Below are 25,895 nucleotides of genomic sequence, written 5' to 3'. Positions count from 1 at the left end.
CCATGTTCTTCAATGAACGAAGGAGAAGGAGAGTCTTCCTAGACCTATCCAGTTCACCCTGAGCTCCTTAAAGCAACACTCCAATCAAACAACTACAACCGCAGACTAAACTCACCTATGTGTACTCCTTTAACTGCCCAAATATTTGAAATTCCTTTGCACCGGTTATGTGATTTACACACAGCTGCCACGTCACTGCCTGGAGGATGACACCACGGTTTCATATGCGTCCTTATGCAGTTTCCTTTGGCCAATTGCTTGCTCACTGGGTAATGAATAAGCCCCACCGTACTGATTATTTCTCTCCCGTGCCTTCCTACAACAGCTCCCGGTGTGTGCAATATGTCTGGATGACAGCACTGTGCAATGCAACAGAGCTGGACAGCCTCACAGCGATAGAAACTCTAAACCTAACTGGGCTGCAATGGATTACAGGATGTTGATACAGATTATGCAACAGTTCACAGATAATTCTACTAGCAGTATTGTCATATTTTTTTTCCAATAAATAACTGAGCAAAACAGTGTTTTATCCATGTAATTATTTTTACTACAGGTCTTGAATTTGGCTCTAATAGTCACAAGTTCCACTTTCTTGCGGGGATGGGTTTTCATGTTATTACTCACCCAACAGAGCTCCCTACTTTTGTCTTTTTCTGCACAAAAGAAGAAAAAAAAAAAAACATAGTGCCTGCTACAAGGCAAAGGAAATGGTTCACATTAAGGGATCATAGAGGCTGCCATTAGCCACACAGCGCCACTAAAGAGTTACGGTTATGAATACAAGAGAAGGATGGCGTGATCGAATCAGTACATGCAGGACAGGATGCTCATTGGTGGAACAGAAAAGGGCATTCAGCGTGTGACTGAACAATGAAAATCTCCTTGACTGATCCCAGCAGCTGCCAGGAGGGGGCAGCATCCCATCTCGGTGGATTATGTTCACTGATTGACAGCCGCTGTGCTGGGACCTGCTCAGCATGCATGGCTCTGCGCAGACATAATTACTGAACTATACTGGGATTACTGGGGACAGAAGGAGGGGGGGGGGGCACAGCAAGCACAAACAAAGGAAGCCTCTGCCACTAATAATGGAATGAGTATTCTCTATACTAAGAGAGGCAATTTTTCCTGATATTTTCCCTACGAGAGAAAATTAATGAGCAAAAAAACTCACGTGACCCGGCTCTGCTTACCCGGTGCTGTCATAAGCTACATACAGAATACAAACAGAGCACCTTATATACAACAAATCTGTATTTAGGGCCGGTTCACACTGGTCATGCGACAAAGTCGCACCCCATTGACGGCAATGAAACCATTCTAATCAGTTGCTCCAACTTAGAAAAAGGTTCCTGCACTACTTTGGGGCAACTTGCATTGACTTCACTTACTACCCAGACCATTTATGATATTTCTCTCCTATGTGTAAAAAAATAAAAATCATGATTATTTTTTATTTTTTGCTAGAAAATTTACATAGAACCTCCAAACACTATATATGTTTTTTTTTTTTGTAGAGGCCCTAGAGAATAAGATGGCGGACGCTGCTTTTTTTTCTCTTGCACGGCAGCAATTTTTCAAACGCATTTTTCTTGGGGGAAAAAAAATAAAAAGTTTCATGCATTAAAAAAAAAAAAAAAAAAAAAAAAAAAAAAAAAAGCAGTAAAGTTAACCCACTTTTTTTGTATAATGTAAAGGTGATGTTACGCAGAGTGAATAGATACCGAACACGTCACGCTTCAAAATTGCACACGCTTGTGGAATGCCGCCAAACTTCGCTATTTAAAAATCTCCATAGGCGGCGCATTAAAATGTTTTTTTTTTACAGGTTACATGTTTTGAGTTACAGAGGAGGTCTAGTGATAGAATTAGTGATCTCGCTCTAATGTTCGTGGCGATAGCTCACATGTGTGGTTTTAGCAGCGTTTACATGTGTGGGCGGGACTTACATATGCGTTGGTTCTGCAAGCACATGGGGACGGGGCGCTTTACATATTTTTCATTGTTCATTTTACTTTTATTTTTTAGATTTTGACACTTTCTTTTTACATTTTTTTTTTTATCTCTTTTATTCCTATTACAAGGAATGTAAACATCCCCTGTAATAGGAATATGGCATGACAGGTCCTCTTTACAGTGAGATATGGAGTCAATAGGTCCCCACATCGCTGGGAAGCCTGAAAAAATGAATAAATATAAAGGTAGAAGATCTCAGCTTCCCAGCCGAGGCAGCGGCATTTTCTCAAAATGCAGAGAGTTGGGCGTGACGTCATAACATTGAGCCCGGCCTTCGAACGATCGTAGGTCGGTTCCTTCTCTGGTTCGCCCATGGCAGGGGGGAGCCAGGAGAAGCACCGGAGGGCGGAGGGAAGAACGATCAATTGCTGCTATGATCGTTCTTATGGTGAAGGAGAAACGCTGGCTCTAAAAGACGATATCTGAATGATGCCGGTAGCTTCAGATATCACCGCTTAAAGCCCGTGACGTCATATGACGTTAAGCGGTTGAAGAAGTCGTATAAAAGCCGCGATGAAGTCGCGCAGTGCATGTCGGCTTCAAAGTCGTGTGACATTGGATAGTCTTTGGATTGTCCCCCTGACTGTGATTGGAATAAAGCTGTAACTGGACCTCTCGGTGGTGTGCGGCGTCAATACCCATGTTTGTTACATCACAGTATAATCCTCGGGGACGTGGAAGTCGCCTGCCCAGGAACCAGATCACCAACATCCATACCTTATTATAATACCAGTGATACCCCCACCAGTTCAACGCTACTCATCTACTGTCCACAACATGTTCTGCACTGGAGGGGGGGTATGGAACATCTGGGACTGTTGGGGGGGTATGGGACACCTGGGACTGTTGGGGGGGGAGGGGTATGGGACACCTGGGACTGTTGGGAGGGAGGGATATGGGACACCTGGGACTGTTGGGGTGGGGGGGGTATGGGGCACCTGGGACTGTTGGGGTGGGGGGGGATATGGGACACCTGGGACTGTTGGGGGGGAGGGGTATGGGATATCTGGGAATGTTTAAGGGGTATGGAACATCTGGGACTGTTGGGGGGAGGGGTATGGAACATCTGGGACTGTTGGGGGGAGGGGTATGGGACATCTGGGACTGTTGGGGGGGGATATGGGACACCTGGGACTGTTGGGGCGGGGGGGTATGGAATATCTGGGAATGTTGAAGGGGTATGGAACATCTGGGACTGTTGGGGGGAGGGGTATGGAACATCTGGGACTGTTGTGGGGATGGAACATCTGGGACTGTTGGAGGGGGGTATGGAACATCTGGGACTGTTGGGGGGGGGTATGGAACATCTGGGACTGTTGGAGGGGAGGGGGGATGGAACATCAGGGACTGTTGGGGGAGGGGAAAGAATCCTGCTATTGGCAGACAGGAAGTGAGTACATCATGGAAATATGTCCCCTGTACCACCTTCACATACATGAGCCTCCCTCCAGGTTCCTGCGATCAGGACACATCCCCCACACAGACAGCCGAGCTCACCATGCCCCCCTCCCCCCTCCATACACTCTCACGCCCGGTACTCACTCTGCGCACGGGGGACAGAGATCAACGCTGCACGCTCACCATGACACATACGCTCTGATTGGACGAGGAATTGGCGCTGCGTCGTGACGTCAGCAGCTAGCGTCAGTCCCAGAGTGAAGCCGCCCCGGGCTCAGGTAGGGTGGAGCAAGGTGGCTGCTCTGTATGTACGTGCCACCTGGGAGGAGGGCGGCCATGGTGGGGGTCAGGGGGGCACATCCTCCCTGCAGAGGGGTCTGTGTACAATGGGGAGGTGTGTCACCTATATACAGATCCCGGGGGGGTGGGGGATGGGTGCTTTGTATACACACAGACATCTGATCGTACGATATTATCTACCATCATCTATGCAGTACAGGGACCTCCCTGATTGGACAGTTCAGTCTGTCCTATTATGTCATAGTTTCCATTAAATTTAAAGTAGACGTATGACCAGACCCTCGTCTGTCGGGGCAGTTTATACATTTTTATTATTTTTTATTTATTTTTTTTGCACAGACGTTTCTTTGACCTTTTTGTGGCCAGAGATGTTTCTGCCCCTCACACAAGTAGAGCTTTATTTCGGTGGTATTTAATCACCTCTCGGGCATTTTTCTTTTATTTATTTTTTGCTGAACAAGCAAAAAAAGACTGAAACATTTTGAAAATAATTTTTTTTTCATAGTTTCTGTTTTAAGATTTTGTAAATAAAGTATTTTTTTCTCCTTCCGTCTCTGTTCACACCTGGGCGATTTGATGTGGAATCGGTGCGATTCTGCCTGCAATTCAGATTTGCAGCGAAACGCGAGAGATACATTTTTGATGCCATTATATCTCAAACATGCCCTAAACGCAGTGTTTTTTGTTTTTTTTTTGCTGTGATTGTTGCATGACAAATCGTGGAAAAATCGCAGGACGCATGTTGCCCATAAGAAGTTCCGCAACCTTTTTTTGAGTGACTTGCATCCCACGATTTTGTTGCACGACAGTCGCAGCAAAATCACACTGCGTTTGGGGGAGGGATGCCATTGAGAAATAATGGCATTATAAACGTGTCCCACATTTTGCCACAATTCAAATGGCCCGTGTGTGAATGGAGGCTTAAAGAGGAAGTAAAGGCAAAAAAAAAAAAAAAATACACACCCTGTAAGGCAAAGGCATAATGAGCTAGTATGCTGCGAGATCACAGTTATCAGAGGCGGGAGAGGTGCCACCCGCCACTCTCCCGTGCCCTCTGCCGCTTACCGGAGCCGTCGGTAGCTGCGGAGGCGATCAGTTCCTTTTCCTTGCTGGGTATTGAGACAAGTGAGGCTAAGGTGGCCCCCACTCGTCTCTATACCATAGGAGGGCGGAAGCGACGTTAAGGCTGGATTCACACCTATGCATTTTTTGTGCTTTTTGCATTTTGCATTGTTTCTCTACAGAACGTGTTCCATAGGAAACCATGTTAAATGGACTGCAGTGCAAATCTGCAAAATGCAAAAAGCACTAAAACTGCTCAGGGGTGAATCCAGCCTAAAGGTACATTTTTTCAAATGACTTTTTTTTTTTATTATTGCATTTAAGTCCAAATATGAGATCTGAGGACTTTTTGACCCCAGATCTCATATTTAAGAGGACCTGTCATGCTTTTTTCTAGTACAAGGGATGTTTACATTCCTTGTAATAGGAATAAAAGTGATCCCTTTTTTTTTTTTTTTTTTTTTTTTTTTAAAGTGTAAAAATAAATAAAATCAAGTAAAATAAATACGATTTTTTTTTTTTTAAGCACCCCATCCCGACGAGCTTGCGCGGAGAAGCAAACGCATACGTGAGTAGTGCCCGCATATGAAAACGGTAGTCAAACCACACATGTGAGGTATCACCACGATCGGTAGAGCGAGAGAAATAATTCTAGACCTAGCCCTCCTCTGTAACGAAAAACATGCAACCTGTCAAATTTTTTAAATGACGTTTATGGAGATTTTTGAGGGTAAAAGTTTGACGCAATTCCACGAGCGGTCACAAATTTGAAGCCTGACATGTTGGGTATCAATTTACTCGGTGTAACATTATCTTTCACAATATAAAAACGAATGGGCTAATTTTACTGTTGTCTTATTCTGAAAAAAGTTAGGTGTCCGATTTGTCCTTCGCAGTCCGGCTAAAAATCGCTGATTGCCACCATTACTAGTAAAAAAATAAATTAAATGCCATAAAAATATCCTATAACTTGTAGACGCTATAACTTTTGCGCACACCGATCAATATACACTTATTGGGATTTTTTTTTTTTTTTACCAAAAATATGTAGCATTGGGCTAAATTGATGAAGAAATTTTGTTTTCCCATAAATCGTCTTTCAGGAAAACCACCTGAGAGACCTTGGCTCCTCCCCTCTGGAGGAAACACAGCGTCAAAATTCCTCCTCCTCTGCTGGTTCCTCAGTTATTGTGTTTTTTCCAGAGGGGAGACACCGACACAGGAACCAGTCCAGTGAGGCAAGGGGGGAAAAGTTCATGTGGATGTCCTGAAAGGAGCACAGAGCTCCTAAGACCATTGGCCAGAAAAGGCTTACCTTCCAAAACAACGCACCGCTGTCCGCACGTCACTTCTGGCGGAAGTTGTGGGTACTTCGGGTTGACCCGCAGTTTCTGGTTCCAGCCGCCGATCACTGAAGAGAGGCCAGGTGAGGACTAGAGATGAGCCACATTTGCTGTAGAGACAGCATTAGGCTCCACTGGTGGCACAAGGGCAAGAACCTTTCTGAAACATGTCTGAAGCAGAGGATCAGCAGACTGCTCCAACGGAGGCCAGCTCCAGTCACTCCAAGGTAAAGGGGACCTAGGAAGGAGCTTTTTACTCATCCCATCAACCCCTGCATCAGAGTGGGTGCCAGGGGGAAAGACATGGGGCCCAGGGGAAGGAAGCTCACATGTTTTTTTTTTTTTTTTTTTTTTTTTTAATCGCGCACCTGAAATATGTGCAGGGAACTTTCAACTTGAATGTCTTTTGATACCTGTAATTATGTATATCGGTGCAAAACAGCAGACTAAACTAAACCACCTCATAGTTCCAAGAGGAGGTGCCCTTCATGTAAAATCGCACTTAGGGACTCCTGGGTAAAGATGCTATGTAAGGAATGCATAGACAAGGTAGTTCAGGAACATTCCACTGAACAGTCAAGGCAGTGATTTAGCAGCTTCAGTTAAAGAACTAGCCAATACCTTTCAATGTTTCAAAACATTGTTCACAGGTTTTCAGATCCTTCAACCTCAAACTGCTCTGTTACCGCCTCAACAGGTAGCATTGCCAAAATTGCAGGTACCCTCCACAAGTGCAGGCCCACCAGAAGCCTCCAAGGAGGAGGCTGAGGAGGAGCCAGATAGTGCAGCTCCTTGGAATCAGAGGGAGAAGCTCTGGAAGGTGATTCCAGAAAACCCTCCCGGTATAAACTTTCGCTGGAGGAAGACCCTAACATTACATGATCAAATGTACCAGGGCCTAGGAGAACAAGAAAGGAAAAATTTCCCGCTCCATGAGGCCTTAGTAGAGACAATAAAGAAGGAATGGCAGGATCCGGAGAGGAAACCCTTCTTTTCAAAAGCTTTAAAAAGATTTCCATTTGCTGATGACCTAGCCTTCGAAGGCATGGGAGTGCTTTCCGGCGCAATGGACAAAAGTATGGATTCTCTTCTGAAGAAAAATCACGGGATTCTACAGTAGGGAGTCTAAAGCCAGTTATGGCAGTGACTGTGGTGGCCAGAAACGTGGAGTTCTGGCTCACGCAGATACAGGCCCACATTGAGGAGGGAACACCAAAGGAGAAAATATCATCCTTTCCTACGCTTCTCAAGGGTATTGCCTACATAGCGGACGCATCTGCGGGGTCCATATGGATGGCTGCAAGGTCCTGGGCCTTGTCAAATTCTGTAAGAAGAGCCTTGTGGTTAAAGACTTGGCAGGGGGACGGCACTTGTAAGGTCAATCTCTGTGGAATCCCACTAACAGGGGACTTGTTGTTCAGGCCAGGATTGGAAAAAGTACTAGACCGCACAGTGGATAAAAAGAAAGCATTTCTGTTAAAACGTAAACCAACCTGGGGTCAACCACAAGGAAATAAAAGACCAAGAACGGGTACAAGGCCTCAACTTTGGACCACCCAGGGTTGAGAATCAACAGAGACCCTGAAACCAGAGAGGCAAAGGCAAAAGAGGCACAATTTTTCGTCCTTCTGAGCAAACCCGTAACAAACAATGACAAGCTGGTTATGGTGGGGGGAAGATTGGGGGCCTTCCTTCCACAATGGGAAGCGATATCCTTAAGCCAAGTCATACTAAGAATCATGCGACAGAGGTATCGTTTGGAATTTTCAACCCTACCCCTAAGCAGGTTTTATGCAACGGAACTGCCAAGAAACAGAGAAAAGGCCAGAGGTCTATTGGAAGTCATAAAGGAACGAATAAAACAAGAAGTGGTAAGCTCTGTACCGCAAGAAGAAATCGGCAAAGGCTTTTACTCCCACGTGTTCGTGGTCCAGAAACCCTTGGGAAAATTTAGACTCATACTAAATCTCAAACCCTTGAACCAGTCAGTGACCTACAAACGGTTCAGGATGGACTCAATCTTCTCTGTAAAGGCATTATTCCATCCAAATTGCTACATGACTTCCCTGGATCTAAAGGAGGAATATTTACACATACCAATAGAGCAAAAATGCCAAAAATGTATAAGATTGGCAATAAGGACTTTCATTTTCAGGCTCTTCCTTTTGGGCTTTCATCTTAGCCTCGAATATTCACAAAAGTGTTGGCAGAACCCTAAGCGACACTCCAACTCAGGGGCGTCGCAGTCATCACCTACCTAGACGACTTGCTGATTTTTACCACCACTCCAGAAAAATTAACCAAAGATCTGAGTTACACCCAGGATTTTCTACAAAAACTGGGGTGGTTACTAAATCTGGAGATGTCCAACCTGCTCCCCTCCCAGCAAATTATGTACTTGGGGTACATCCTAGATTCAAAACAACAAAAGGTGTTTTTACCCAGAGAAAAAGTACAAAAAAATTCAAGAAGCAATGAAAATGCTACAAAACAACCAACCATGCACCATAAGAGGGGCGATGGCCGCTTTGGGACTATTAACCTCAGCAATCCCGGTAGTACAATGGGCGGAATTGCATTTTTCGACCACTACAAATATATATTTAAAAAATATGGAGTCACAGACGAGATTCACTAGACACTCCGATACATATACCAACACAAGTCAAAAAAGTCTTTATGGTGGTGGAGAAAATTTAACCAAAGGACGGATGTGGACCTTACTAGTCACTCAAGTAATGACTACAGATGTATCTATCAAAAGGTGGAAAGAAAGCAAGTCTATCACTTGAAATGCAAACCAAGACACCTAGTGGCGCTACTAGGTGTCTTGGTTTGCATTTCAAGTGATAGACTTGCTTTCTTTCCACCTTTTGATAGATATATTTAATTTTTTAAGTGGCAGCTGGAGGGAGGGAGTGTGGGAGCGCTGTGATGATACACTAATTGGCAGGTCTTTGAGAGTGTATCTTAAGTTGTTTAATGACTACAGATGCAAGTGGTGTAGGTTGGGGGGCCCATCTAGGCCCACGGATAACACAAGGAGTGTGGAAAGATGAGGAAATTTAAATGGTCTTCAAATTGGAAAGAACTAAAGGCAGTTTTTCTAGCACTCAAACGCTTCAAGGAACAACTGAAGGGTCGCCATTTACAGATCCGGTCACCACAACATTTCCACAGTTGCTTGCGTAAACAAGGAAGGGGGAACAAGGAGCGGAACTTTGTGGTCCCTGGCAGAGGGGATCCTAAATTGGGCAGAAAAATGCGTTCTTTCCCTATCGGCAGTCCACCTAAAAGGAAAACTCAATTAAGTAGCCAACTATCTCAGCAGGAGGAGATTGAGAGAAGGCGACTGGAAATTAAATCAAGAAGTGTTCAAGATAATTACACAAAGATGGGGAGTTCCGTAAGTGGACCTATTCACATCAAAAGAAAACACGAAAGTCCGGGCCTTCTTCTCTTTAAAGGATGGAGCACTTGGGGTAGATGCCCTAGCGTAAAAATGGAGGTTCACCAGGTGTTACGCCAGATCGTATAGTTTTTAAGCTAGATCCAGCCATTTTACCTAAAGTTGCCTCAAAGTTTCACAGAGGTCAAGATATTATTTTACCTTCTTTTTGTGCAAATCCTTCTGGAGAACAGGAGGCTATTTTTCATACGTTAGATGTAAGGTGGTGCATCCTACTTTATTTAAAGGAATCCAAACCTTTCAGGGAGTCAGATTCCGTTTTTATTTTCAGGGGCTAAAAAAGGCCAGAGAGCCTCAAGGCGCACTATAGCCAGGTGGCTCAGAGAAGTGATTGGTCAGGCCTATATTTTGGGAGGTAGGCAGATCCCAGATGGTATCAGAGCACTTTTGACAAGGTCAATGGCAACCTCACAGGCAGAGAGGGCTGGAGCAACACCGGAGCAAATCCGCAAAGCGGCAACCTGGTCCAGCACTTCAGAGTGGATCTCTTGTCGACAAAAGAGCAAGCCTTTGGATGCAAGGTCTTACAAGCTGTAGTCCTACCCTAGGGGTAAGTGCTCGTTTATCCTCTCAGGTGGCTGTCCTGAAAGATGATTAATGAAAAAACAAAGTTACTTACTGGTAATGTTCTTTCCTGGATTCTTTCAAGACAGCACTAGTACCCACCCGAATATAAATGATTTGAGATTTCCTGAGACAGGAACTGTGGTATTTATTGATTATGTGTATCAATCACATGTTCTTGTGTCTCACCAGCAGACTGGAGGTGCTCTAAAACAACTGTATCCAGTCCCCACCCGGCCCTCTTCAGTGATCCGCGGCCAGAACCGGAAGCCGCGGGTCAACCAGAAGTACCCATCCCTTCCGCCGGATGTGACATCACCCGGCGAATACATCCATTGAGCCCGGCACTTGTACAGCAAGTGTGCTGCAATGCCTCTGATGTCTGAAACATCTCGTGTGGGACTAACAAGGATGTGGGAACGGGACCTCCTAACCGCACTCACCGCTGGATCGGGGCCCCCTCTGCTTTCTCCTGCACCTGGAGAGCGGCCTGTTTAGGCAGATAAGCCTTTTCTGGCCAATGGCACTAGGAGCTCTGTACTCCTTTCAGGACATCCAACTGAGCTTTCCCCTTGGCTCACTGGACTGGTTCCTATGTCGGTGTCTCCCCTCTGCAAGAAACACAATAACTGAGGAACCAGCAGGGGAGGAGGAATTTTAAAAGGGGCTGGTGTAGTGTTTCCTGCGGAAGGGAGGAGCCAAGGTGTTTGGGTGTAACTTATTATTTTTAAACTTAAAAAAAAAAAAATCACACAGGGGACAAAGGGTTAAAAAATGAATTATAATAAAACAAAAAAAATAAATCAAGTAGACTCATGGGCAAAACTTTATATTTATTTTGGATAGAACAAGAGGGTTATAGCTCCTGTCAGGTTTTTTTTTTTTTTTTTTTTGCCCCATTGCAGAGATCTCCCTTCACTTTCTGTCCCATAGCCAAACAAGAAGTGAGAGGTAATCCCTGCAAAAGGAAAAAAACTAAATAAAATCAAAGTCACTCTTTAACTTTATTATCACAAAGGGGTTGACAACCCTCTGTGACAGTGTGGACAGGTGACGGGTATCTTTTTATGGAGACATCACGGATCTATTTGCCCCCCAAAGTGTCCCCTGCCCTTTTTTGCAGCTAATCAAGCACAGATTGGCTATTCATCAGTATAATTGTTCCCTACGCTTCATTTATATCTGCTATGGGAACCCATGGTATGTTAGATAATTTAATATACACAGGATCCATCACATGTCAATAATCGTACGCCTCTGTTGGACAAAAACAAGTCGCCTTCCCCCAGCGCCTGTACCGGAGATGCAATATAAAACATACACTGATCAGCCATAAGAAGTTTTTTTTTAGTTCCTTGCATTCCTGGTGCGATGACTAAGGCTATTGCGAAACGCATCAGCTTGTTTTATTGTCACTCTGATGTACCAATAAACGACACTTCAAGGATTATAGTCCGACCGTGTGTTTGCTCCATCGAACACTTACTGTTGGAATTTCTTCCACACACAAATGTTTGAGAGCAGTTTCTCAAATTTTCCGACAACAATACTTGTCAAAGTCCGATCGTGTGTACACAAGTCCATCTCACAAAAGTTCACGCATGCTCGGAATCGAGCAGAAGGAGCTGCACTGACTTCCTTTTTCTCGGCTCGTCGTATGTGTTGTACGTCACCGCGTTCTCACATTCAGAATTTTGTGCCAACATTTGTATGACCGTTTGTATGCAAGATAAGTTTGAGCCAACAACCTTCGGAAAAAAATCCACGGTTTTGTTGTCGTAAAATCCGATGCTTCTGGGTATTAGTTCGTTCAGTTCTCTGTGTGAGATCACTGGCTACTGGTTGAGATCGCTGGGTTTTGATCGCTGGCCGCTGGGTGTTAGACCGCTGGCTTCTGGGTGTTAGACCGCTGGCTTCTGGGTGTTAGACCGCTGGCTTCTGGGTGTTAGACCGCTGGCTTCTGGGTGTTAGACCGCTGGCTTCTGGGTGTTAGACTGCTGGCTTCTGGGTGTTGGATCGTCCGGTTCTCGGTGTTGGATCGTCCGGTTCTCGGTGTTGGATCGTCCGGTTCTCGGTGTTGGATCGTCCGGTTCTCGGTGTTTGAGCTGGCGTGGGACCGAAAAAAATAAATAAATAAATGGATTCCCATATCTCTCTTTTTGGTGACTAACATTGATTAGCTGGTTACAATGGCATCTGAAAGTGGGTGAGATATATTAGGCAGCAGGTGAACATGTTGTCTCTGAAGTTGCTGTGTTGAAAGAAGAAATGGGCAAGCGTAAGGCTTTGAGTGACTTTGGCGAGGGCCAAATTGCAATGGCTGGACAATCGGGTCAGAGCAACTTCAAAACTGCAGCTCAGGTTCTTGGGCCCCCCACTCTATGGTTCTGTCCGTTCACCCTGCCAATGGAGACGCTTAAGGTAGAAACCACTGGATGAAAACACAGAGCGTGTGTGGGGCAGGGCAGGTATCTGACAATCCTGGAAGTATATTGGATGCTAAAGGTTCCTTGGCAGTCATAGTTCTTGAAGAGAGCAAAGATCAGTGTTGCCGGTTGGAGAGGGATGATTCATCCTATTATGTGAAGAGCTGATGTAATGGTGCCATGTGTACATTACTCTTTATACTGCTTATAGGAGTAGTGTAGGATTGTGGATCTGATGGTGATTATTGTAGATTACTGATACCATGTTCTATAGATCACACTTGTTGGCTCCAGCTGACATTGGAATTATAGGCTTTGGCTGCTCTAGTTGCGTCTTACTCGACTTCTGATGAAGAAGGTTAATTTATAAGCTGCCTCTCAGTCTGAGTGGGTCGTATTTTGTGCTGGGGGTGAGTAAGTTAAATACATTTTTTTTTATTTTTTTAAAGAAATAAAAATAACAAACATGCCTATACTTACCTGTTCTGTGCAATCGTTTTGCACAGAACAACCCCAATTCTCTTTTTCTGAGGTGCCCCGCCAGCGCTCCTGGCTCTTCATCGGGTGCCCACACAGAGAGCCGATTTCCCTGGGCACACCCGCGTGGGCTCGCTCCTGAATCCCGCTGCTGCATCCATTGACATAGACAGCAGGACTCGGCCTCGCCCCCCACTCCCATGTCACTGGATTTGATTGACAGCAGTGGGAGACAATGGCTCTTGCTGCTATCCATCTGTCCAATGAGGACAGGCAAGACCCGCTGCGCTCATGCACATTGCTGGGTTGGATCTGCTCAGGTAAGAAAAAAAGGGGGGGGGGGAGCTGCAGCACAGAAGGTTTTTCACCTGAATGTATTAACTGCTTGCCGCCCGCCCATTGTCAAATGACAGTGGGACGGTGCGGGCGGCTCTCGTTCTGGGACAACATCCTATAATGGCGTCCCAGAACAGCCGCTCTCACGCGCCCATCGCAGCTGCACCATGTTTCCAGGACATGGAGCAATCCCAATCTGTGTAAAGAGCCGCATCCGCAGCTCTTTAACCATGTGATCGGGTTGTGTCCAATTGCAGCCTGTCACATGTAAACACGGAGATGCCGGTAGAGGGACATCTAGGAGTACCCTGATTACGGTAAAGAAATGGTGTCAAAATCAGTGGCCACCAATGCCAGCATACAGTGCCCACCGATTCTGGGAAATCTTTGCTTAGACTAAAGTTCATGATTCTAAGATGATTCTCAAAAAAATATTTATTTCAAAGATCAAGTTTGTACCTGGTATTATGGCAAGGTGATTAAACCAGCTGAAAGTAGTTTCTCATAGGCCCCCTAGACAGACTGCTAGATCCCTATAGAACAGCTGGATTGTGCCCTAAGCAGAGAAAAGAGCACTGTGACTGGCATATAAAAAAATGATATTCTATGAGGCATAGCAAATATGTCATTGCTTGGTGGTATTACTAAAACCCTTTGTGAATGGAGCGGAAAGTGCGCAGTGTCACTGCAGTGTTTCCCGGATGGGGTCTCTCCGACTAAGTGCGGTTCAGCCCACGCCCAAGCGTCCACCGTGGCACATCACACTCTCTGCTCTGCTGACATCAGTTCCGGTATCGGCACCATTTGCGTTCCACGCTGGTTCCGACAGCCTCTCCTCCTGGCACTGATGGGTGGCAGTGATGGGCACTAATCGGCACTGGTAGGTGACACTGATAGGCAGCACTGATTGGCATCACTGGTGGGCATTGATAGGTGGTACTGATTGCTGCCACTTATGTACTGGTGGGCACTGATTCGTGGCAATGGCAAGCGGTACTGGTGGGCACATATCTTCCTCTTTGGGACCGATGTCCCTTCGGTGATCAGCTTTTTTTCCTCCTCGCGTTGTCGATTACCGATCTTCTGTTTACATCATGTCATTGGCTGACAGCTGATCACGTGGTAAGGGGTCAGAATCGACCCCTTATTCTGATCTGTGATCACCCGAGTCTCACGCCCCCCTGAAGGGCACTTGTGCCCATCACTGCCACCCATCGTGGGCAAAGGGGAGGACGTCTATTGACAGCCTCTCGGCAAAGCAGATCCGCGCTGTAGTCTTCATTCGGCTATAGCGCGGATATGAACGGGTTAAAGTAGAAGATGGACTTCAGCTTTTTACCCTCCCAAGCCACGCCCTGTTAACGCATTTCACCCATAAACTAGCTTAAGCTGGCTATATATTATAAAATTTTCTCATTCAATTTGCTTGAAATTTACCTTCAACTATGGTGTTCAAGGGCCTGCCTGCTTGAATACAAAGTGAAAGTGTTAAGGACCGACCTCATGTTATATTGGTTTTGGTAAATCCTAAAGGAAAATTTTACAAGAAAATCGTATAACATCTGGCCAGCCCTTAGTCGTATAGCTCTACTACTAAGCCTATGTGTGGGTGAAATGCATTAGAGGGGCGTGGCTTGGGAGGGGACAAGCTGAAGTCCATCTGCTACTTTACAGACTGGTGTTCTATCCCCCGGCCTGTGCATGCGCAGTACGGAACGGCACTCCCGCTGATTTTCTGATGGCGTGAAGACGCACGTGCAATTGTAGGCGCCAGGATTTGACGATCTGCTAAGCGCCAAGGGAGAATGTAATTAGAGATGCACCAATACCATTATTATTTTATTTATTATTTTTTACAAGTACAGATACTTCACTTTTTTTTTTTTTTTTTTTTTTTTGTACTGGCCGATACCTACCGCAACTGTTTTGTTTTCAATTCAGCTGTCAGCAATGGTACAAAGCATTGAAAAGTTATTTACAAATTAAATCGATTTTTTTTTTTTTTTTCTTTTTCTTTTTTTTACACAATGCAGATGATTAATCCCTTAAAGATGAGATCCAGCGCCGCCGCCGCCGCCCCTCCCCCCCCCAAAAAAAAGTCAGCAGCTACAAATACTGCAGCTGCTGACTTCTAATATATGAACACTGTCTAGGGAGCCCCCGATGTCGGCACTCCACAAACAGACAGATTTTACTGTTGTGGGTGTAGTAACACTTTAAGTCCAAACTTTTTTTTTTGTTTTTTTTTTGTTTTTTTGGATAAGAGAGTTTTTAGGAGGCTTTTTTTATTTCTTCTTCCGCACCACAACCGCAGAACAAACTCTTGGCTCAGTTTTGGCGCGGTCCCTTAATGCCTCTAAAATTTGTGCTTTTGAAAAAAAAAGAAAAACATACATCAGGAGGCAGCAGTAGCTGAATGCCTGTCAACTTCTGCTCTACTGCCCTCTGAAAAGCAATCTGAGATGCAGTAAGCACTGCTGTCCAAAGAATCCCATGCAATTAGAACAGGAATGCTGTGTGAATCACATGCGTTTTCCTGCACTGTTCCTGGGTTAACCCAGGCTTGTCATGGTGGCTGCAGCCTGGGTTGACACAGGGGTGCTACAGGAAACCACATATGATTCGGACAGCAATCGCACTGCACTCCTGTTTGCTGTGCGATTTGAACCCATTCATTTTATATGGGCTCAAATCACACTGCAAACGTATCGGTGAGTACAAGACTCGATACAGTAAAAAACAGGTATTGGTGCATACGCAGTCATAAAGCTGTGAAAAAACAAAACAAAAAAATAACTTTTATTATCAGTAGATGGTCGATGATGACAGCTGCATATAGGAAACATGGACTATAGCAAATATCTCATTGTGGTGTTATATATATATATATATATATATATATATATATATATATATATATATATATATATATATATATATATATATATATATATATATATATATATATAATGCATCTCTATCTCTCTCTCTCTTAGTCTGGACATGGCATCAAGAGGTACGACGGAGACCACTAAACTCCGGCAGAACTTGGAGGAACAGCTCGATCGATTGATGCAGCAGCTCCAAGACCTGGAGGAGTGCAGGTGAGCCTACAGGTGCCTACACATATCTGATGGAGAGCATAATCTAGCAATAAAAAGATCTTTCTAGAAGCATTCATTTTTTCTTTCGATAACTCCATGTGAAACCTATAGATGAGGGGGGCAGGACTATGTTGAGGAAAGACTATAGCAGCCAGGTTAGGGGGAATACTTTTGGGGTTAAAGGGCTTGTAAACCCTCAAGGTTCTTCAACTTAATGCATTAAGGTGGAAAACCTTTTGTGCTGCAGAGCCCCCCCCCCCCCCCCTACAATTTCTTACCTGAGCCCGATCATTTCAGCAATGGGGATGAACACAGCAACTACAGCGCCTGTCTTGGGTCCTCATTGGATAGATTGATAGCAAAAGGAGCCATTGGCTCCCGCTGCTATGCTGTCAATCAAATCCAGTGACCCGGGGCAGCTTGTGCACATGACGACGTCCCGGCAAAGCAGGTCCGCGCTATAGCCTTCATTCAGCTATAGCGTGGATCTTTAGTGGTTAAAGCATGATTTCTATTACCCACCATCCTGAGTGTGACGGAAATGCTTGGCACCCCCAATTAGGTGTTTCCTTCCACCAAAACTGTGCCTCCTGCCCTCCGAACCATTAGAGCTAATACCAGCCTTTTACCCAAAGCATTTCAATCTCCAAAGGAATAACCGTTTATTGAAACTCAGACCCATAATTTATACCCCACAGGAGGATATTCCCCTCTTGAGGATATTAGCATGATAATGCAAACCCATAAGTACCCATCAGTGCAGTCTTTCAGTGCTGCCTACCAGTGCCTATAACACCCCTTTCACACCAGGGCGTTTTGTTAGAAATGGCGCCTGCAATCCGCCCTAAAGAAGCTGCACCATTTTGTGTAGTGTGAAAGCCCCGAGGGGTTCCACACTACAGCGGTGCGCTGGCAGAATGTCAGACAAAAGTCTTGCCAGCAGCTTCTTTGGAGCGGTGAAGGAGCGGTGTGTTTACCGCTCCTCCACCGATGCTCCCCATTGAAATCAATGGGGCAGCGCTGTAATGCCGCCGGAAAAACGCCACTATTGCGGCGTATTGCCGGCGGTTTTAACCCTTTTGCGGCCGCTGGCGGGGGGTAAAAGCGCCCCGCTAGCGGCCGAAATGCGTCGCAAATCCGCCGGTAGAACGCCGCTAAAAATAGCAGCGTTTTACCGCCGACGCAAAGGGCGGTGTGGTGTGAAAGGGGTCTAAGTGCCATCTGATTGGCGCCGCCTTATCGGTGCCCATCAGTAAAAGAGAAAACTTACTTATTTTACAAAAAACAAAAGCAAAAAAAATGTTTTAGGTTTTTTTTGTTTATCAAAAAATAAAAAATGCAGAGGTGATCAAATACCACCAAAAGAAAGCTCTATTTGTGGGAACAAAATGATAAAAATTCTGTTTTGGGTACAGCGTAGCATGACCGCGCAATTGTCATTTAAACAGCGCTGAAAGCTGAAAATTGGCTTGGGCAGGAAGGGGGTGTAAGTGCACCCTGGTATTGAAGTGGTTAAAGTAATGCAGCGCTGTATCACAAAAAATAGCCTGCTCGTGAAGGGGGGTAAATCTTCTGGAGGTCAACTGGTTAAGGTGAGCTTTGCTGTTTTGCAGGGAAGAGTTGGACACTGACGAGTATGAGGAAACCAAGAAAGAAACTTTAGAGCAACTAAGTGAATTTAATGACTCTCTGCAGAAGATTATGTCGGGGAATATGACTCTGGTCGATGAACTGAGCGGGATGCAGCTGGTAAGAATCTGCCATTGTAGTAGGTGCGGCTCCGTCCTTGTAAGACCCGGTTTGCTTTTTCAGGGCTCGTTCACACTGGAGCTCAACCCCGTACAGAATGAAGAGCCCTTTGTTTTATCTTTGTGTACCCGCACTGGGCCTATATAAGTGAATGGACATGCGTTGACTGGAGGGACTCGTCCACGCAGCCAAGTTTGACATGTGCACAAGCCTGTGCGTCCAGGGCCCTCCACCCGTACCTGCGTACCTGTCAAACTCAGCTGTGCAAAGGAGTCCGTACAACCAATACTCATCCATTCACTTATACCTGTTGCCTGCGTTCTGCTCTGCTACAGAAAGGTAAACGAGCAGCTCTTTATGCTTTTACGGGGGCTAAGCACCCATGTGAATGACCCCTATGGATACTATATTACAGGGCCTTGAAAAAGTATTCAGACCCCTTAAAATTGTCCACATTTTGTCAGGAATTAAGTTGTGGAGACGTTTAAAGCAGGGGGTTAGGTTTTAAAAAAAAATAAAGAGAAAGAGGGGTTGGGACTTTATATGAGGCATAGGACAACTACGTCGCAATTGCCTCCATCCCTGTCAAAGCAAAGCAAGAGGAGAAGTTGGGACTTTACATGATGATGCATGCAGATTTGGAGGCAAAAATTGGCTATATAAATCTGATAATGTTGAATTTATTAAATATTATACAGTAAAATGCATAAAAGGCAATGGGACATATTGCATTTCCCATCATGATTAATTGATTCATACATTGGCATATATATATATATATATATATATATATATATATATATATATATATATATATATATATATATATATATATATATATATATATATATATATATATATATATATATATATATATATGCCAAATTTTGCACATAGACGATAATATTCAAGTAAATTGGGAAATTGGGTAAAACATTATAGACAGAATATATTACAAAACTGCACGATTATAGAGTTTGGCATCTGAAGCTTTACGTGTTTTGTGCCTATCTTGCCGCTCATCGTTGGCGTTGTCTGGCTCTGGGAGCTGCGATACACATCGGGGGGTCCCCACCCGCAGGGGGATGGGGCAGTCGACCCACCGTGCATCCGGCGCTACACGTCGACTGCAGTCGGCCTCATCACGTGGGCGCCGTGAATCCATCAGGCGTTCATCACGAGGGGGGAGACTAGTTTGGCGCCACTCGTCGCCCGTCTGTTACATAGTTACATAGTCAGGTGAAAAAAGACACCAGTCCATCCTGCTGCCTGAGGGGTGACGCCTCCTCCTCCTACTACTTATTCGCCAGCGTGACGTTGGCGGCCACATGTGGCTGCAGCGAGGCAAGCGTTTTTCCGTAGCACAGCGTACTACACATACACAGGGGTTGCAGACTGGGGACACTATGCAGTAAGTGGAGTGCCCTTTCTATTCAATACATCCAGGTAATATACTCGGCACATATCAATTTCCCTTTTTCTCCTTTCACATGCTTGTGGTCTATAGCTTTCTTACTTTCAATTAGAGCTTGGGCGATTTTCAAAAAAAAAAAACCCACACCCCTTGCCATTATGTACATCCTGTGCTGGAGGTGCCCGAGCTGCGATTCTAATGTAAACAAGCATCTCCCCGTTCTGTCTAGTGACAGTGTCACTGATCTCTGCTCCCTGCCATCGGGAGCGGTGATCAGTGATGTGTCACGCACAGCCCCTCCCCCACAGTTAGAATCACTCCCTAGGACACACTTAACCCCTACAGCGCCACCTAGTGGTTAACCCCTTCACTGCCAGTCAAATTTTTACAGTAATCAATGCAATTTTTTAGCATTGATCGCTGTATTAATGCCAATGGTCCCAAAAATGTGTCAAAATTGTCCGATGTGTCCGCCATAATGTCGCAATCACAATAAAAATCGCTGATTGCCGCCATTACTAGTAAAAAATAAATGATCAATAAAAATGCCATAAAACTATCCCCAATTCTGTAGGCGCTATAACTCAAACGCTTATTGCGATTTTCTTTTACCAAAAATATGTAAAAGAATACATATCGGCCTAAACTGAGGAAAAAACGTTTTTTTTTTTTCATATTTTTTGGGGATATTTATTATAGCAAAAAGTCATAAACAATGTTATGTTTTGTTTTTTCAAAATTGTCGCTATTTTTTTTGTTTATAGCGCAAAAAATAAAAACTGCAGAGGTGATCAAATACCACCAAAAGAAAGCTCTATTTGTGGGGAAAAAAGGACAGTCAATTTTGTAAGGGAGCACCACGGTCGCACGACCACGCGATTGTAAGTTTAAGCGCAGCAGCGCCAAATCGCAAAAAAGTGGTCTGGTCAAGATATCCATCCAGCCTAGCGCTGTGTATGGCAAATGTTAGTGATGTTCTAACGAGATCCCCTTCCAGACGGAGCAAAAATAGAATCTTTTTTTTTTTTACCATGTCATGCCGAGCTCGTCAAGAATCATTAAGACTCCATTTAACGCTAAACTAATTTCTTACAGACCACTAGGTCACATCATAAAGGGGTTCTGTGTGCAGAGAGCTTGTAAAATGTAATTATTTAGCCATTTAACCGTATCGCACTCACTAGTCGTGTTTACTGCCGAGGGAAATAAAGCCAGCGCAGATATTTAGAGGGTGGTCAGATGTGTGCATGATCCAACCAATCTTCAGGACACACATTAACACTAAAGATCAGATTTTCCGACGGGAATTGTGTGATGACAGGCTGTTGGCAGAAAATCTGACTGATTCTATGCTCCGTCGGACAATTATTGCCCAACTTTCCGTGGGCAAATGTTGGCTGGCAGGTTTTTAAAGTTTTCTGCAGACCAAATGTCTGTTGTCGGATTTTTGGAGCGTGTGTACACAAGTCCATCGGAAAAAAGTCCAAAGTACAAACACGCATGCTCGGAAGCAAAGATGAGCCAAAAGCGGTCGGTCTTGTAAACTAGCGTTCCTAATGGAGAAATTAAGATTCGTGAAGCGGCAAATTATGAAATCTGGAAATGCAGCGCACAATTCTCTTCTTCTTTAATGGGATAATTAATGAATCTGCTTTGCTGGGGATACTGATGGAATTATTGCAAACAAATTTCCAAAGGCTTTTTTTTTCTACTGATATCAAGAATATTAAAAGCATTTTTTTCATTTTAATTTTTTTTTTTTTGGGCAAGTTACCACAACACCATTATCCGTTAGTTTTTAAGATCAAAGATACAACTATGTTGGTGCCCCTTGTCAATTGTATTTTTTTAAATGTAACTGCCGACTCCCAAACTGTCATTTGAAGTAAAACACATAGCCAAGTATTATTCTACACATTTTTTTTTTTTATTGTGCATTAAAAAAAGGAAACAAATAAAATTAGACATGCTATCTGCCAATAGAACTTAACCAAAAAGTGCATTCTATGCATCCAAAAATATAGAAAATATAACAAATCCAATCATTATTATTCAACAAAAAAATAAAAATAAAAGCCTCATGCATGTGTCCTGCTTCTTAATATAGGGATCAACAATGCCAAGAGTTGGTGAAAGCAGGGGTCCGTCATCCGGAGATCAATTCCGAAAATCATCCGGATTATTCTCCAGGAGCTCCGCAGCAAAGGCATATGACATAATTGGTCGCGATTAATAAAGCACCAATTTTTGCTCCAAGAATGCCTCTTCCTCCTGTTCCTGGACTGGGCTTGGGTCAAAGCAATAACCCCAAGGCTAGTAATAAACAACACGTTATCTCTTTCGATTCCGCACATATTTGGCTGACGAACGGCCGTTCAGAATGGAAATGAAAAGCGCAAACTGAAAAGCGCAAATCAACACTCGCCAAACTTTTACTAACAGGAAACTAGCAGGAGGAGCCCAAAGGGTGGAGCTAAAGAGCTGAAAAAACGCTTAGTACATCTCTACGTTCGTGTTTGTTGGCCGACAATTCCTTTCCGTTTGTATGCAAAACAAAATCCAGGCACCGCCTTCGGACAAATGTCTGAGGTTTTGTCTGCAGAAAATCTCTCTCTCTCTCTCTCTCTCTCTCTCTCTCTCTCTCTCTCTCTCTCTCTCTCTCTCTCTCTCTCTCTCTCTCTCTCTCTCTCTCTCTCTCTCTCTCTCTCTCTCTCTCTCTCTCTCTCTCTCTCTCCTCTCTCTCTCTCTCCTCTCTCTCTCTCTCTCTCTCTCTCTCTCTCTCTCTCTCTCTCTCTCTCTCTCTCTCTCTCTCTCTCTCTCTCTCTCTCTCTCTCTCTCTCTCTCTCTCTCTCTCTCTCTCTCTCTCTCTCTCTCTCTCTCTCTCTCTCTCTCTCTCTCTCTCTCTCTCTCTCTCTCTCTCTCTCTCTCTCTCTCTCTCTCTCTCTCTCTCTCTCTCTCTCTCTCTCTCTCTCTCTCTCTCTCTCTCTCTCTCTCTCTCTCTCTCTCTCTCTCTCTCTCTCTCTCTCTCTCTCTCTCTCTCTCTCTCTCTCTCTCTCTCTCTCTCTCTCTCTCTCTCTCTCTCTCTCTCTCTCTCCTCTCTCTCTCTCTCTCTCTCTCTCTCTCTCTCTCTCTCTCTCTCTCTCTCTCTCTCTCTCTCTCTCTCTCCTCTCTCTCTCTCTCTCTCTCTCTCTCTCTCTCTCTCTCTCTCTCTCTCTCTCTCTCTCTCTCTCTCTCTCTCTCTCTCTCTCTCTCTCTCTCTCTCTCTCTCTCTCTCGTCGTATCTCAAAAAAGGGCCTGTCAGGAAGGGGCTACATTTTCTGGAGCTGAAGTGGTTAATAACGCTTTGCGTTGACACATGTTGTGCTGAAAAAAGTAGAGCATGCAACACAATGGTGTAAGCACCCCTATTTTATATCTATCGTTTGCTGTTGTAAATGCTTTGGGCAATGCATATGGTGTGAATGGACCTTTAAATAGCTAAAATTTGGGAATTTAGCTCACTTTTATTGCCAATAACAATGGTCACCACCAGGACAAAGGTGAATCTACTGAGCAGCAACACGGACAGCAGGAAAAAACTGACAGATGGTCTATACCCTATCCATTTTTTTTTTTTTTTTTTTTTTTTTTTTTTTTTAGATATTTCAGTTTATTGCTAGAGATGCTTCATTTTAGTGCTCCAATTTTAATTCTTACCAATTTTTATCATTGTTTTTCATGAACTGGTCTCTTGTGTAAAACATCATGCCTGTGCTTTGTACTCCCGTATCACATACAACTCTTTTATCACCCAGGCGATTCAAGCAGCGATCAGCCAAGCCTTCAAGACCCCGGAGGTCATCCGGATGTTTGCCAAAAAACAGCCAGGGCAGCTGAGGACGCGGTTAGGAGAGGTGAGATCTCCCCCCGTTGGCCGGTGTCATAATTTATGTACCAATCAGGGTCAAGCTGTCTATACGTCATGTCTGTTTTCTAGATGGACCGCGATTTAATGGTCGGAAAACTTGGAAGAGACCTCTATACTCAGCAGAAAGGGGAGATCCTGACGGCTCTGAGAAAACTCGGAGAGAAGGTAATATAGATGAGATACAACTTTGTTTTTTTGGCGGTTTTTCCTGGTGGTTAAAGCGGTAGTAAACTCTGTCGTTGATACCACATTTAAAACATTATATCAATCAAAATACTGGTTTGCAATTGTATGCTTCAAAGTCGTTCTTATTTTTAAGAATAAAGAGATTGTGAAACGCTCCTGCTTGTTCCTAGCCGCCGCCATCACAACTGAGGTCTTCCGTGTTTGTGCAGTACCTTATTTCCACCTCAGTATGTTTCCCTGGCCAGATTCCCGAGCGTGCCCATTATTCGCCTTATCCAAGTCTTGATTGTCTTCTGCTCCGCTCTCCACAACCATAACCCCTGTGCCGTAGCGAGTCACAAGGCGTCCAGGGATCAGCTTCTCAATGGGGTAGTCTCACAGGATCTCGGGGCTGAGAGTTTTTTTTTTTTTTTTTTTTTTTTTTTTTCAATGCCTACAATTTAAAACACGCTCTTAAAAAAAAACAAGGTATGGCCCCAACCATCCCTTCCTATAAAGTCCCTGTCTTGAACAGTGTAGTCCAAGCAAATAACACAAAAGGGACTTATCTCTATATGTGCAATTATTATCTGAACAGATTGCGGAGCCCATAATCATCAGGAAACGCACAGCTTCATGTGCCGGGTTGTTTCCAGCCTCATCAAAAGATTTCTGTAATTGCAGTGGAAAGTCGTCTGTTTCTTTTTTTGTGACCATCCTTTGGGCTGGCCACAGCTTCTGAGGTTCACAAAGCTCCTAGTTCCGGTGCTGGACTTGCTAAAGACGCAGGGGGTGTCCATCTCAGTATATCTCAATTACCTTTTGATCAGGAACCAGTTGGTCTAGATTTTCCTTCGATACATTTTGCAGTAGGAAGCTGTACCTAGCTTGAAGCGCATTCCTTATGTAGGGTCCTACTCCAGGTCTTGGAGAGGATCATTCTCTCTCTCTCTGTCTGGAACTTGAAGATCCAGGCATTGGATTGCCGGAGGGCTCTGTTCCCGGGGTGTTGCACAGCTAAAGATTGGCGGTTGATGGTTCAGAATCTAGAAAGGTTGAATTCTTCCTATCAGGTATTGGAAGATGATAACCACTTATGACACTTTCTCCATTTGGTTTGAGGGTGGCTACAGTTCAGTGGACTTGGTCTTCACCGGAGAGTATACTGCTCATAATATTTTTGAGCTTTTGGCCAGTACGCCTTGCTCTGGATTATGGTACAAACTGGTTGTAGGTTCTATCCGGGAAAGCCTCTTCTGGAGCATATATAGCAACCACCAGGGCTGCACCAGGAGTCATGCAGCTCAGAAAGGTTGAGCCACATTCTGTCTGGGACAGCACAAGGACTGTCTCTATCATCCATACATATTCCAGGTATAGAATAGTGGCAAAAGGAACTCTGCAAGTGAATATACTAAATACCAAGTTCTACAATAAGTTAGGACAGTTTGTGTCTGGCACGAGGGGTCCCACTGGCAATAGGGGTAGATGCACTGGTAACACCCAAGGGACCAGTTTTCCCTTAATTGACGCTTTCCTCTGTTTCAACTTCTCCCACGTCTTTTGTGAAGAATCCGGGAGGCGGTAACACTGTTGATAGTGTTAGCCGTATTAGCCCAGGAGGGTTTGGTACACTGACATAGCGAGTCTTGCGGGGGTCGCTTCTTGAACAGCGGGACCTAATGGTCTTGAGTCTTGTATCTCAGCACCGTCGAGCCCCTGGAAGTCAGCTTCGGGGAACTTCAATTACAGGACTTGGAAATATTCTTTTGCCTGGGGTGAAGCCAGGAAGTGGCACCCACAGAAATATGTGAGTGGGAGATTTTCTCTTTCTTTCTCCAATCGGTAGGGGATGGTGCAGTGGCAGACAGGTCTTTTAGTTCATTCACAGATTGCTGTGAATGAATGATGAGGCTGTGCGGGCAGAACCCTGCACAGCTGCGCTGTTTTTAAAAAGTGACAGCGGGGGTGGGGAGAAGAACCCTTTGCCCACTGTCACGGAGGGGGACCCAGTGGGACTGGGTGGGGGGGGGTCACCTTAAATATGGATGTAATGTGTAACATTCTCCAAAAGCTGAACTTAGCCTTTGAAGTGTAACATATTTTGTGTTGATGTTTATAGTTGACGCCAGAGGAGGAAGCTTTCCTTGCAGAAAATGCGG

At 44.6% G+C, this 25,895-nt stretch overlaps 2 protein-coding genes across 3 annotated transcripts in view; one reads left to right on the top strand and one right to left on the bottom strand.

Moving 5' to 3' along the window:
• Nucleotides 1-3,661, bottom strand: part of LOC143934497 (nicotinamide/nicotinic acid mononucleotide adenylyltransferase 1-like) — a 72,006-nt gene extending 68,345 nt beyond the window's left edge. Inside the window, exon 1 of one of the 2 annotated variants that reach the window (XM_077458156.1) lies at nt 3,562-3,661. In XM_077458156.1, coding sequence (XP_077314282.1) covers nt 3,562-3,610 — 49 coding nt within the window. In that variant the 5' untranslated portion in view covers nt 3,611-3,661. The remainder of the gene's footprint in view (nt 1-3,561) is intronic. The other variant, XM_077458155.1, reaches the window with a different exon arrangement.
• LZIC (leucine zipper and CTNNBIP1 domain containing) overlaps nt 3,563-25,895 on the top strand; it is a 26,870-nt gene continuing 4,537 nt past the window's right edge. The window contains exons 1-6 of the mRNA XM_077455931.1: nt 3,563-3,695; nt 16,391-16,498; nt 18,112-18,247; nt 23,456-23,554; nt 23,638-23,733; nt 25,856-25,891. Of these exons, the coding sequence (XP_077312057.1) occupies nt 16,398-16,498; nt 18,112-18,247; nt 23,456-23,554; nt 23,638-23,733; nt 25,856-25,891 (468 nt within the window). The 5' untranslated portion in view covers nt 3,563-3,695; nt 16,391-16,397. The remainder of the gene's footprint in view (nt 3,696-16,390; nt 16,499-18,111; nt 18,248-23,455; nt 23,555-23,637; nt 23,734-25,855; nt 25,892-25,895) is intronic.

This window comes from Lithobates pipiens, unplaced genomic scaffold (genome assembly GCF_037356315.1).
Source record: "Lithobates pipiens isolate NorthernLeopardFrog02 unplaced genomic scaffold, aLitPip1_a1.2 Scaffold_27, whole genome shotgun sequence".
NCBI lineage: Eukaryota > Metazoa > Chordata > Amphibia > Anura > Ranidae > Lithobates > Lithobates pipiens.
Note: the sequence above shows the minus strand (reverse complement) of the source record. Positions and strands in the feature narration are given on the sequence as shown.